A 14,736-nucleotide genomic window follows, 5' to 3' on the forward strand; every position below is an offset into this window, starting at 1 on the left:
TTGTTGACATTCCTGGTGACTGTTGAAGAGATGCAGGCCCTGGTAATTAGTGGAGGTTAGCAAGGAGAACACTGGTTCTTGTTTATCTAGCAGTGCTGGACCCTACGCAATTTCAAAGCAGTTCTCTAATGATGTTTAATGTCCCCAAAACGGACACCAAAAAATATCAGACATCCATCTGATATAGTTGGTGGAGAGAAGGGAAATTGTCACTTAAGTATGTCTTGGAAAGAGGAAGCTCATGAAGGGTACTAGTTCTTCATGAAGAACCAGCTCTTCAATGAAAATCAGTTCAGAGGTATTGTTTTCTTCTTCTGAAATAGTGTAATACGTGGCTTTGATCTAATTTCATTTAGTTTAATTGAAAAAAGGCAACTGCAGTGTCCTCATTTAAGCACATTATGCTCAGGAAGTGAACAGGCCCAAACACTGTTTTCAGTAAGTGTGTGCTGATGTCTTCGGTGACCTGGTTAGGACCCTGCATTTCTTCATGGATTTCTGAAACTAGACAGGCTTTGAATAAGAATTGGCTTGAGATATATATGGTCTATTGTTTCATTTAGAGCTAATTAAATTTAACATTCTTTCCTGGAATCAACCCTTCCTATTTTCATTTTGAACCATTAAAACATGCATTTAAATTTGGATACATCAGATGACACGAAAGACAATGTATCTTTGGAATTCCTTGGTGTGGTCCTGAGCTTATGATCAGCCCCTATAGTGTGAGGTGCAGGAAGCCCAGCTCCCAGCATGTCCTGGTCTACTCTTCCTCTCAGGATTGTCCTTGACCTAAGAATAGCATTTCAAAGAGAAATTTGTTTATTCTAACAGACTTTTAAAAAAATAACACAATCACTTGGCAGAAACAAAGACCAGAAGCAATTTACAAAGGCGATGCATAAGAGGGAGCTGATTCTGATGCTAAGAAAAAAAAAAAGTACTTTTTAAAGTTGGCACAAATTTAAAAATTTAAAGCAAGCCTACCAAAAACCAAATAAGAAAAATTATTAGTGGTGCATTTACCTTCAAATGGAGCATGTACTGGTTTTAATATCAGTCAATAATTATACCGTTACTAAATACAATTTTATATTAAAAGAAATGAAAACAAGTCAGGCGTGGTGGTGCACACTTTTAATCCCAGCACTCAGAAGGCAGAGGCAGGCAGATCTTTGTGAGAGCGAGGCCAGCCTCATCTCCATAGCAAGTTCCAGGCCAGCTGGGGATACAGGGAGACCCTATATCAAGAAGAAAAAGAAAGAAGGAAAGAAAGAGAGAGGGAGGGAGGGAGGGAGGGAGGGAGGGAGGGAAAGAAAGGAGAAAGGAAACAGAAAGCATCACTTTTATATAAAATATCTCATTTTTAGTTTTCTCCAGTACTTGATATCTTGTAAATAAACACATTTTCTCTTGTTCTCCAGGAGACTTATTTGAAAATTACTGCAGAAGTGATGACCTGGTGACCTTTGGAAGGTTTTGTTATGGCATCACTGTTATTTTGACATACCCAATTGAATGCTTTGTGACCAGAGAGGTGAGCATAGTCCCTTTCCAGCACTTTCCCTGGGTAATTTCTCTACTACATTTAATTTATGAAGACATAGATACTCAACAAGTAAATTCCCAAGCACGAGGCAGGTGACAGCTTTATAAAAATTTTTCTTTGAACTATAAAATATAAAAATCTAAAGATTAATATATATTCAAATATTTATAAAAAGATTTGTTTTCAAAAGTTGGACCTGTAAAGTATACTTGGGGGTTGAGTTTATATTATCATAACACACATATAACCACTTCATTACAAAGGGAAAGGCAGCCTTTAGAACAGTCAAACTAAGGTGGTTGCCTTCTTTAGAAAGCAGTCTCATAAAGACTTTAGATGAAGGCTTAAAAAATATTTTCCAGAATTTTGCCGTTTTGTATGTCAGTATTTATCATAGGCCAGGTTCTAGTTGGTTTTATTGTTTTTCAAAATTATGTAACATATATTCTATGAAGAATTAAAGTTCAACTTAAAACTATTGTTTTACAGATGTACTTAAATTTATATGTAATAGAAACATTTTAAATAAAATTTTACATATGTGGGCTGGAAAGATGGCTCAGCAGTTAAGAGCACTGACTGGTTTTACAGAGGATCCAGATTTGAATCCCAGCACCCACCTGACAGCTAACAACCAACAACTCCAGTTCCAGGGTATCCAACTCCCTCTTCTGACCTCCATGGGCATTGCACGACATTGGTGCACATGAGTGCAGGCAATACACTCATACACATAAAATAAGAATAATAAAGTATTTTTAAATTTACATATGTAAAAATAAAAACAGTAACGTAAATATGCAATATAGCATATACGTATACATATATATATATATATTTCATTTATAAAGTCGCCTTCAAAGTATGTTATACCATCCACCAGAATTTGTGGAGAAAGATGAGCTGAAAGAGAGTTGATTCTGCAAAACTGGGTGATGTGGCTTGTCGGGAACCTCTTACACTGTCAGCCACACATCCTCTGGCATTAGCAGTAACCCATGACCTTGCTTCACAGAGCTTCTTTCAGGAATCACCCTGAAGGGGGCTTAGTCAGGATCCATTCCTAGAAGCTGTTTACACAGCACACCTTGTGAATGGGGCTAATGTATGAGGTGAACCCTCAACAGAGCCCTAAATATCCTATCTAATCCACAGACTTCGTAAGGCAGCAGGCTTCTCCCCATAGGCCAGTTCTGGGCATGAGGACCAGCGCAGGGACAGGAAAGGGGATACTGGGCACTGAGTGAGCTCTTTCTAGTCAGCATTCTCACTCACAAATGCATAACTCACAATCCAGTCCTCTACTTTCACAGAAGGGAGAAAGAGTAAACTAAGGGTTACTATCTGCAGGTTTTTTAAATTCAACATTGTTCCAACACTTTGCTAACTATCGTTAGGTGAAGGAAATGCTGTTCTTTCAGTGTCTGCCCAGCATCTTAGGTTCAGATCGGATCTCTAGATTGGCAAGAGCAGATGCTGTGCGCTCACATGGCTTCTGGTCAGCTGCATGCGAATAGTCTCAGTCACTTCACTTGCAGCATCTGCCTTTAGTACTCGGAAATGACTTTCTGTTCTAGCTACCATGACAAGAAGGCAGAACTAACTCAGCATATTCTCCCTGACAGCAAATACCATGCAGACGAATGCTGTACCTCACCATTTGCTTCTTCTTTACACACACACACACACACACACACACACACACACACACACACACACACGTGTGAGAACCAACATAAAAACATCATCATTTCATGGGTAAAATAGCCTGGCATGGGTCAGGAGGGATGGCTCAGCAGTTAGAAGCACTGGTTGCTCTTTCAGAGGACCCAGGTTTTGTTCCCAGCACCCATACGGTGCTAACAACCATCTGTATCTCCAGTTCCAGGGGATTCAACACCCTTTTCTGGCCTCTTTAGGCATCACACACATGGGTACACTCACATACATGCAGGCAAGCCATTAATATATATAAAAACTTAAAAATAGCCAGGTACATATAAAGGGGGTAAAAGAGTGTACCCCTAATAAATATCCCTTGCTAGCCTGCCTCAGTAAGTCACTATTTCACTCTCACAACCCCATCTTACAGGTGCATGTAATAGTGGCTTTTAAATGAGATAAATTTGGGAAAACATCAAATTCAGTTCATCTAAAGTCATTAGTGTCATCATTAGATCTTTATCAGTGTTGGAGTGACTAATCTGTGTGGAATGTCTCCTGTCTAGGTAACTATGTGAGGTAACTCTGTCAGCTTCTTCAGAGCTCCCGACATCTGACCCTTTCCACTGGCTTTTTGCACAGTCACTGCTCTGTTGAGATTCTTCTCATCCTCCATAAATAATGTTCCCATTCCTTCCCCTTTGCTCTTCTTTACACTGTGCCCTCAGCTTGCAATTCTGTTCTAAATCTTATACCCACCTCAAGCTCACATAGGTCAGTCACATTCCCAGAATGCCATAAGGAGGCTGCTTCAAGGGAGATAGGTCTAGATGCCCGAAGCTCCCTCTAAATTCTACTTGATCCTTTTTATCCTGCCATAACAGGATCTCTATTTGTTCCTTTACATTGGTTGTACATCTTCAGTCAAGATATCAAATCTGAACAGAAATCACCTCCTAGACATCCTCTTTTTGTAAAGTTATCACTGAGTAGGATGCATTGAATAAGTGACTGTAGATTAGCTTCCCGATCTGTGTATTCATAGAAAATAGTGATGAACGCTTCTCAATTTCCCTTTCCTCTTTGTGAATGAAAGGCAAATTAAGGAATTCATTCATATTGAATTGATTATCCCTTAGTAAAGGATATTACTTTACTACTCAAGAAGGATAAGGAAACTTTCTGGGAGAGTTCTTTTTTAAATTTTTTTTATTATTTTTATTTTATGTGTATGCATGTATTGCCTGCATGTAGGTAAGTGTACCCATGTCATGCAGTGCCTGCGGAGGACAGAAGAGGCCATCGGATCCCCTGGAACTGGAGTTACAGACAGTTGTTAGCTGCCATATGGGTGTTGAGATTCAAACCCCAGTCTTCTGCAAGAATAGTCAGTGTTCTTAACCACTGAGCCATCTCTCCAGCTCCCTAAGAGAGTTCTTATACCTAAAATATGTATGTGTTATGACCCTGGCATGCCACGCTCTGGGTCTGTGATATAAATCACCGACTGATAAAGAATACTTATTATTGCTGTGTATTGTGTATGTGTAAGTTCTTTGGAAAGAGGAAAACATCCATAATAGCTTAAGATTTGATTAACTGTCTCACTTATGGTGTTTCATACAGTCCTAAGTGTTATGACAGACTCTGTCAGTGACTCCTACACATCTCAAGAGTACTTCTCAATCTGATTTTTATTTGGCAGGTAATTGCCAATGTGTTTTTTGGTGGGACTCTTTCATCAGTGTTCCACATCACTCTAACAGTGATCATCATTACTGCGGCCACACTGGTGTCATTGTTGACTGATTGCCTTGGCATCGTTTTAGAACTCAATGTAAGTACATGGAAATATTCACTCTTTCCAGTCTGAAACGCTCTTTAAAAACAGTATTTCCAGCTGGGTGTGGTGGTATGCTCCTTTAATTCTAGCACTCGGGAGGCAGAGGCAGGTGGATCTCTGTGAGATTGAGGCAGCCTAGTTTACATAGTAAGTTCCAAGACAGCTGGAGCTACAAGGAGACGTTGTCTCAAAAAATCAAGCAAACAACAACAATAATAACAGTAATGCTTCCATTTAATACAAAATGTATTTTCCTTTTAAAAACAATGTCATTTTCTGAAGTACAATGAAAATCTGTTTGCAATACAGTAGTAGTAAATATTTATAATGATGGTATTCCGCTCTTCAGGGGTATACAAGTTAACAGCAGTGCTTCTCAAATGGGATAAATTTGTTCTTCTTCCCCATGGGAGCTTCTGCAGTGTCCATAGATGTCTTTGGTTGCTTAACAGGGTGGAAAGTTCTCTGGGCATCTAGGGAGAAGAAGGCAGAGATATTGCCAACAGCCCGTAATGTACAGGACAGCCCTTCACAACAAAAAATTATCTGACCAGGCACGGTGGCACATATCCTAATCCCAACACTTGGGAGACAGAGGCAAGTTGAGCTCTATGAGTTCCAGGCCAACTGGTCTACACAGTAAGTTCCAGGCCAGCCAGGGCTACACAGTGAGACCATGTCTCAAAAAGAAAACATTGTCTGATTCAAAGTGTCAAGGGTACCATGGCCACAAGTCTCATTATTGTGCTGCACAAATATTTCTAAAGCTAACTACAAATTGGTTACATGAGAAATTAAAATATGCCTAATGGACTTGTTGCTAATATAGAAGGAGTGGAATTCTTTCCAAATTGCATAACCACTTTGTATGACTCAGTTTCTTTTCCTGTATATTTTCTCTAGACTGTCCTTTGATAGTCTCCATTAACGCCACTCAGGTCTAGGCCTTCATTATGCCATATCTGAATTAGTCCTTTTCTCTTCTACCACAGCAAGTGGAAGTACTGTTGTCCCATAATCTGGCCCCTTGTCTTTATGGGACCTTACTTCCAATGGACTTCCCATACGTAGCTCTAGTCAGACTTACTTTTGTCCTGTGGATTTGGCATATCAATCCTTTCTCTTCTCCTTGACTGTTGTCTAGTGCAACTTCTAACTCATTTTCTCATTGATCATATAGTTATTAAGTAGTTACTATAACACACACACACACACACACACACACACACACACACACAAGAAATACAATGATGGAAGGAAATCAGGAATCTAAACTTCCTCACCAACACACAGAAAAATTAACACAATTTGGTGACACAATTTGGAAGATAGAAGGATAGAGGGACATATTAAGGATGACTTCATTCTATTCATAGAGCAGAGCAGGATAATGGTGTCATTTGATGAGACAGCAATGAGATGAAAACTTCTCCTGCAAGGTCATTAGTCTCCTCTTCTACAATTCCTACAGCATTTCGAGTCAGAACCACGCCGTTTAACATTCCTTGGTCATGTGCCACAGGAATGGCACTTATGCAGGTGAGATCCCAGCTCATGATGCGCTCATTGCTGTGATAATTGAGAGATGGGTGAAGGCCTGTTGTTCCTGCATGTCACTATGCTGTCCAGATGCCAATCTGAAGTTCCAGACAAAGGCAGTGGGAACCTCACTTGAGGAGCACACGATTTGGACTTTTCTTGTATCAGAGGAACTAAATAAAAAGAGCAGAGTATCCCATTTCCCAAAATTGAGGACAGCACTGAATTCTCTATTACATCAACAGCAGGATACAGGCTTCACTTGATGTGGAGATATACCCTTGTAGTCTCACCTACTAAACCACCCAAGAGACTGAGCAAGGGAATCACTTGAATCCAATCTGAGCAGTATAGCAAGACTTCATCTCTTAAAAGAAAGAAAGGAAGAAAGAAAAGAGTGAGGGAGGAAGGAAAGAAAAGAGGAAAACGAAAAGCTGAACTCTAAAAGGTCCTCTCACAATCATGTAGTAATCTTGATTTCTGTGAAAGGAACTCTATTCCTTTAATGAAACAACTTTTATATTAGCTCTTGTAATGTGCTATTTGAACTCTCCATGAATTTTCCTTCTCTACCAAAATGTAAGCTCTCTGAAGACAAGAATATTTAACTACCTTCTTCATAGTTCACCACACTAGGCACTGTGCTAAGGACACTGGGCTCAAATCACCACATTGCTCCTATAGTTCAAGGCCTGTTTCTATAAATACAGACATAAGAGCATTTATGTATTAAATTAAGTATTAGGTTAAAAAAGATCAGTGTTGTCAGTAAATAGCCTTGCAAGTATGTCATGGGACGACCATAATAATGACCCATCTTAGTTACTTTTCTGTTGCTGTGATAAAATACCCTGACAAAAGCAACTTAAGGAAAAATGAGGTTATTTTGACTCACTGTTCCAGAGGTGATACAGTCCATGCTTGGGCAGGAGTATGAGGCCAGCCTAGCATTCAGGAAAGAGACTAACCACATTTTGTAAGCATACTGATCACGTTTCAACTACACACAAGAAGCAGAGAGAAAGAACAGGAAGTGAGTCCAATCTATAAAACCTCAAAGACCAGCCAGTGAAGTATTTCTCCTGAGAAGCTCTACCTACTTCTTGAAGAGTCTGTAACCTTCCCAAACAGCTCTATCAATTGTTCAAATCCAGGAGCCTATGGGAGACAGTTTTCATTCTAGCCGCACCACCATCCTGCCTTTCACTTGATTTGTGAAATGCCACATTTGAGCTCACAAGTTCATTAAGTTATTTGATTTTTTTTTATCTTTAAAATTTTGGTTATTCAGTATGGGGTGGGGTCGGCACCGTGTGCCACGGTACATGTGTAAGGGTAACTGAAAAACTTTTTGGGAGTTGGTTCTCTCCTTCCACCATGGATTCTGGGAATCAAACTCAGGGTGTCAAGTTTGTGCTGCCTTTTACCAGCTAAACCATCTTGCCAGCCTAATTGTTTTTCTTTTTGTCTTTTTGAGACAGGTTCTCCCTGTAGCCCCAACTGGCCTGGAACTCTCTATGTAGACCAGGCTGGCCTCGAACTCACAAAGAATTGCCTGCCTCTGCGTCCCAAGTGCTGGGTCTAAAGGCGTGTGTTTTTTCTTTTTTTTTTTAATGCAGGATTTTTGGAGTTTGCTTGTTCGTTTGTTTCTTTGTTTGTTTGTTTGAAATAGGGTCTTGGTATATAGCTCAGGTTAGTTTCGAAACTGTGGTCCTCCGGCCTCAGTCTCCCAAATACTGAAGTTACAGGTGTGTGACACTATATCCAGCAATGTCTTTTTGAGACAGGGTTTCCCTGTAGCCACAGCTGGTCTGGAACTCACAATATAGATCAGGAGGGCCTTGTCACTGTCACAGAGATCTGCCTGCCTCTGCCACTGGTATGCTGGGACTAAATGAGTGTACCACCACACCCAGCTTTGTGACAGTAATTTTAAAGCATTTTGTAAGAATTAATAAAAATCTAGATTCTCTATTCTTCATTGACCCCCAAAGAATCATGTGTTTTTTCCCCGAAGTATAGGTCTTCTGGCATGTACCATTGCATATCCAAGTCTTTACCCAGCTGCCTTTGGTGTAGGCATTTACCATGTCACATAGAGCCAAATTGCACGTCATTTTTGTCAGTAACTAATGCCTACTGGAACATGCAACCTTATTCAAAGTAACTAGAGCCTGCTGTCTACTTCACAGTGGTAATGTGGTAATATGAGCTAGTACTCACTTGTGCTGTGCATACATTTTCTTCCTTAAATCATATCAACTTTACATATAAAGAAACTGAGATGCAGTGATTAACTAAATAATCTGAGGTCATAGTGGCTCTAAGTGAAGGAATGGAGATATGTACACAGGTACTTGGAGCCTAGAGCCCCTATTTTCAATCACTGTATGAGTCTGAGACTGCCTAGGTATGAGTTCTTAAATTGTGTAAAATAATTCTGCTCTTGTATCCATTTCTTTTAATTAAAAATATACACTCCAGACATGGTGGCACATACTTATACTTCTAGCATTTGGAAAATGGAATTAGTGTTCAACACTAGCCTGAGCCACATAGCCAGGCCTTGTCTCGAGAACCAAGGGCTGGGGCTGGAAAGATGGTTCAGAAATTAAGAGCACTGACTGCTCTTGCAGAGGACCCAAGTTCAATTCTCAGCACCCACATAGCAGCTAAAAACCATCTGAAACTCTAGTTTGAGGGAATCTGAGGCCCTCTTCTGACCTCTATGGGCATTGCAGGACATGGGTGCACTTACATACTTGCAGGCAAAACACTCATACACATAAAATAAAAATAAGTAAGTAAATAATTTTTTTAAAAGGAACCAAGAACTTGATCTGGTGAGATGACTCAGTGGGTGAGAGCACTTGCTGTGCAACCATGAGTGCCTGAGTTCAGATCTCCAGCATCCATGTGAAAGCCAGGCTTGGCTGCACATGCCTATAACCTCAGCATTGATGAGTGGTGATAGGCAGATCTCAGGAGCTAACTGGCCAGTTGGCCTCACTGAAACGGGAAGTGCACCATTCAGCGAGAGACACTGTCTCCAGGGAATAAGGCACAAGATGATAGAACTAGACACCTAACATCTTCCTCTGGCACAGGTACACATAGCAGCAAACACATGCATACACCAAACACTTGCATACTCATGTGTATGCATGTGCACACACACACACACACACACACACACACACACACACTCAAAGAACCAAGGGATGGGAATATAGCTCAGTGATGGACTTCTTGTCTAACATATGAAGACCCTGGGTCCTCTCTTTAGCAGTGCAAAATAATATGTGTATGTGTGTACATATATATGAATTAAGGATTTTTGTTTTGTTTTATTTTGGTTTGGTTTTTTTTTTTTGGTCTTTTTGAGACAAGGTCTCAGTGTAGCCCCAGCTGGCCTGGATTCGCTATGGAGACCAGGCTGGCTTCATACTCACAGAGATCCACCTGCCTTTGCCTCCTGAGTGCTGGGATTAAAGGCGTGTGCCACCATGCCTGGCCTGAATTAAGTTTATCTTTAAATTAGGTTAAGAGAAATCCATGATTTAGCCTTTTAAAACAGGCTAAACTAAATACCAGGCTATAAGTAACTTGAAAGGAAAGATTTTTGTCTTAATTTTTAGTTGATAGCTTTCACTTTAGTTGATAAGATTTTTGTGATGGGGGTTAAGGATCAAACACAGGGCCTTGCCATTTTAGGTAATAATGCAGTGTCTTAGTAATGCTCTTGAGGCTTCTGAAACATCACAATGACTTACACAGATGAGATGTATATTAGAATCAGATCTTACAAAATTAGGAAAAGGTTGTTATTAGTAAGGCTAAATAAATATAAGATAAATTATTTGGTTTATTCAATAAAATTCAAAGTCCATTTCCATTTTTACCTTTGTTTCATTATTTTCATGGCAGAGGAAAACAATGAAATATCTTTCCAAAGCAAAGACACTCTCAGTTTTAAAGAATTCATTTTAGAAGCAAAGACAGTAAGTACCTGAGCCACTTTGGGCTGTAAGATTCCAGAATCTTGGCAGGCAGCTGCTGTTGGGGAAGAGATGTAGCTGCAGTAATTGGGCCCTATGGGTTTCTACTTGCAGCAGTACAAAGAGAAAAAAAAAGAAAAAACTTGTGCTGCAGCCAGAGGAAGCAGCCCAACAAGTGCAAGCACTGTGTGCTGCTTGCTTGGAAGGAAGAAAGCAGGCCAAGTTGCCCAGTGAGAGCCCAGGTAGAGAAACATAATCATTCTGGTGAACAAGCCAGAGACACGTTGCCAGGCTTCCTGGGCTAGAGACGTTTCTCCCCTAGGTATAGTTAAAACTTCATGTGTATGAATTGATTATATAGATTTAAAAGATGGATTAAATAGTTTCTTTCTTTTAATTCTTTTTAATTTTGTTGAGATAGTTACATTCTTGGACAAAAGGGGGAAGAAGGGGAAGGGGGGAGGGGGAGGAGAAGTAGGAGGAGGAAAAGAGGAGAGGTCCCCTTGGGGAACGATTGGAGCCCACACCCAACGTTGCTCCCCATAAAGGCAAGCCCATAAGACTGAGCTGGCCATATATGTCAGCCTCTGTGGCCTTGGAATCCTGTGGGCAGTTATGCTTTATCAGGAGTCACCCCCAAAGGAAGGGTCATTGGCGTACTCTGGGGATGTGGGGCAGGCTTGCTTGGAAGGCAGGGAGCACTTGCCAGGGGGGAAAGGAGCCTCAGAGAAAGTTCCACCTTTAAACCACCAGCCCCCACTGCCCATCCCCTGGGCCTGGGCTTTCCAGGGAGCAAGGGACCTGAAGCGCCAGAGGATCCTGTCCATCTGGCCTGCTGCCCCACTGCTCCTTTATGGTGCTTGCAGAGGAGCAGCACACAGAACCAACCTACAAGGCCTTGGGCTCTTCAGCAGCTGCGTCCACACACCCAGGGAAACCACCTCCCCAACTCTCTCCAGGGATAGCAGTAGAAGTAGGTGGGTTACACCTGTCAGTTTCTCCCTCCTCACTGCCAGGGAACTTGGGGCTCCTCCTTACTGCACTCCCCCAGAGAGAGCTGGTGCACCCCTGTCTGAGAACACTAGTACCTGAGACCCACATGCCTCTATGCCAGGGGAGCCAACCTCAGAGAGCAGGGGTAGAAGTGCCTTCTACTCAGAGAGCAGCCCCTAGTGACCTAGTGAGTCACACGCCTACCTGTCTCCCCAGAGCCCCCTGAAATCTACACTTCATGCCCACCATGGCCACAGTGGCCTGGAAACCCCTACAGGGCTACCACCCTGTGTGGGCTATCAGCCAGAGCCTCGAGGGGCCAGCACCTGACTGGGGTGGGCAGATGAAGAGCTGGTTACGTCACCGGTCTCTGAGCGCCTTCCTGAACCAAAGGCTTGGGGGCCAGCCAGGGACGGAATCAGGAGAGGCCCTGTGGGTGCTGAGACTAATGGAGGCAGTGGCTGGTAGTCAAATCTCTCCACATGTGTGCCCCCAGAAGGTGGCCCCCCAGAACCTTCAGTACTAAATTTTTTTCATTCAGGTCTTACCTTCTTTGCATTATTTTTTTTATTCAGAGAATTCGGGCAGTTTTCTTATCTGTATTAGTAAAAGTCTTCATTCAGTGCCTTTTGTTCTTTTCCTGATACAAACTGCAAAATATCCTGGCATCAGCTGTGTATTTAGAAATGGATGAAATTGCCCTGCCTTATGAATAAGACAAACTTACTGTCTCCTTAATTAGCAAGTATGGTTTTATGACCTGCCAAGCACTTTCCAAAGCCAGTAGCATATCCTCAAACAGTTCTACATTGAATAGATTACTAGGTTAGACTATTTTACTGAGAGTAGACCAGATGGAAGTGACTGTCACTGTACTGATGATCTTGAGTCCTGGCCATAAGCTCTAGCAAAACTGAGCTTTCAAATGTCCAGAAAGAAACTCATCCTTAATTCTATTAAGTGTGACGTGATCCTATACATAGAAAATCCTTAAGACTTAACAACAAAAAAAAAAGTTATAACTAATAAGTGGATTTGGTAACATTGCAGTATCTAAAACCAACATATGAAAACCAGTATTATTTCTCTTCAAAAAATGATAATGAATCTGAAAAAGAAATCAAGAAGCAATCCCATTTATGATAATATAGAAATATTTAGGAATAAACTTAACCAAGGAAGTAAAAGATTTGTATACCAAAATACACTAGTGAAAGAAATTGGAGGAGATATAAATAAATGGAAAACTATCCAGTGGTTATGGATTGAAATAATTAATATTGTAAAAATGTCCATATTACTCAAAGCAATATAGTAATACACAGAGTCAATGCAATCCTTATCAAAATTCCAGTGCCATTCTTTATAGAAGTATGCAAACAATCCTAAAACCTACATGGAATCCCTCTCTCTATTTCTCTCTCTCTCTCTCTCTCTCTCTCTCTCTCTCTCTCTCTCACACACACACACACACACACACACACACACACACACACACACACACATACCGGTCAAAATAACCAAAGCAGTGCTGAGGAAGAGAAAATCAGAGGAATCACACGTTCTTCATTTAAAATTATAACGTTATAGCATGCAAAATAGTATAATATTGCTATTTAAAATAGAAACAAACATATTAAACAGAATAGAATCAGAACATATACAGTCATCTGGGCTTGTGGCACACCTTTAATCCCAGCAGTTAGGAGGCAGGTGCAGGCAGATCTCTGTGAGACTGAAGCCAACCTGGTCAACATAGTGAGTTCCGGACCAAAAAGAGCCCCCCTCCAAAAAAAATACAGTCTATTAGTTTTTTACATGGGCATTATAAGGACATGATGAGGAAAGAAAAATTTTTTCAATAAATAGAATTTTCATATCATGCACAGAAATCAAGTCAAAATGGATAAAATACCTAACTGTAAGACCCGAGTCCATAAAATACATCAGAGACAATATAGAATAAAAAGTTTTTTCTATTTTACATATTTATATTTTACGTGTATGAGTGTTTTGCCTGAATGTCTGTATGTGCATCCATGTCATGCAATGCCTGTGGAGGCCAGAAGAGGGTGTCAGATCCCCTGGAACTGGAGTTACAGTTGTTAGGTGCCATGTGGGTGCTGGGAATCTAGTCTCTGCAAGAGCAGCCAGTGCTCTTAACCACTGAGCCATCTCTCCAGCCCCTAGAGTCAAAAGTTCTTAACATAGGATCTGGCAATAATTCTTGTCATACCAAAAGCTTAGGCTACAGAAACAAAAGCAAACAAATGAGACTACATTGCATGAAAAGCTTCACACAGCAGTAGAAACAATCAGTGAAATGAAAAGTAAGCCTGTAGTCTGGAGAAAAATATGCAAGTAATATATCTTTGTGTGTGTGTGTGTGTGTGTGTGTGTGTGTGTGTGTGTGTGTCTGTGTTCCCGAAGAATTTTGAAACAAGGTCTCCCTGTAGCCCCAGATGATCTGGAACTTGCTCACTATGTAGACCAGTCTAGCCTCGAACTCACAGAGACCCTCCTGCCTCTGTCTTCTGAGTGCTGGGATCAAAGGCATGTGCCACCACACCCAGTCAAGCAACATATCTTAAAGATAATGCTCCAAATTTGTAAAGATTTATATAACTTAATAGCATAAAAACAAATTTCCCAATTAAAAAATAGACACATAGCCAAGCTTGGTGGTACATGCCTTTAATTCCAGCACTCAGGAGACAGAGGCAGGCAAATCCCTGTGAGATCAAGGCCAGCCTGGTCTACATAGCTAGTTCCCCACTAGCTAGGACTACATAGTGAGACACTGTCTCAAAAGAAAAAGAGGGGTTGGGGGGGTGGATAACCTGAAGAGGTCATTCTCCAAAGAAAACAAAACAAACAAACAAAAAACAGTTGACAGATATAATAAAAGGATTTTGTCATTGCTAGTCTTCAGGGAAATCCAAATTAAAAGCACTGTGAGCTATCACTTTACATCTATTAGGGTGGCTATTAAAAAAAGACAAGAGAGCTGGGCGTGGAGGCGCACGCCTTTAATCCCACTTGGGAGGCAGAGCCAGGCAGATCTCTGTGGGTTCAAGGCCAGCCTGGTCTACATAGTGAGTTCCATGACAGCTGGGGCTACAGGGAGACCCTGTCTCAAAAAGACAAAAAAA

General features: G+C 41.0%; 1 protein-coding gene across 2 annotated transcripts in view; it reads left to right on the forward strand.

The window, feature by feature from the left end:
* The window catches only part of Slc38a11 (solute carrier family 38 member 11), a 62,431-nt gene that overhangs the window by 44,860 nt on the left and 2,835 nt on the right, over positions 1 to 14,736 (forward strand). For both annotated transcript variants that reach the window (XM_008830908.3, XM_017797578.2), the window contains 2 exons: positions 1,425 to 1,537; positions 4,917 to 5,048. In XM_008830908.3, coding sequence (XP_008829130.1) covers positions 1,425 to 1,537; positions 4,917 to 5,048 — 245 coding nt within the window. The remainder of the gene's footprint in view (positions 1 to 1,424; positions 1,538 to 4,916; positions 5,049 to 14,736) is intronic.

This window comes from Nannospalax galili, unplaced genomic scaffold (assembly GCF_000622305.1).
Source record: "Nannospalax galili isolate Female #2095 unplaced genomic scaffold, S.galili_v1.0 scaffold514, whole genome shotgun sequence".
NCBI classification, from domain to species: domain Eukaryota; kingdom Metazoa; phylum Chordata; class Mammalia; order Rodentia; family Spalacidae; genus Nannospalax; species Nannospalax galili.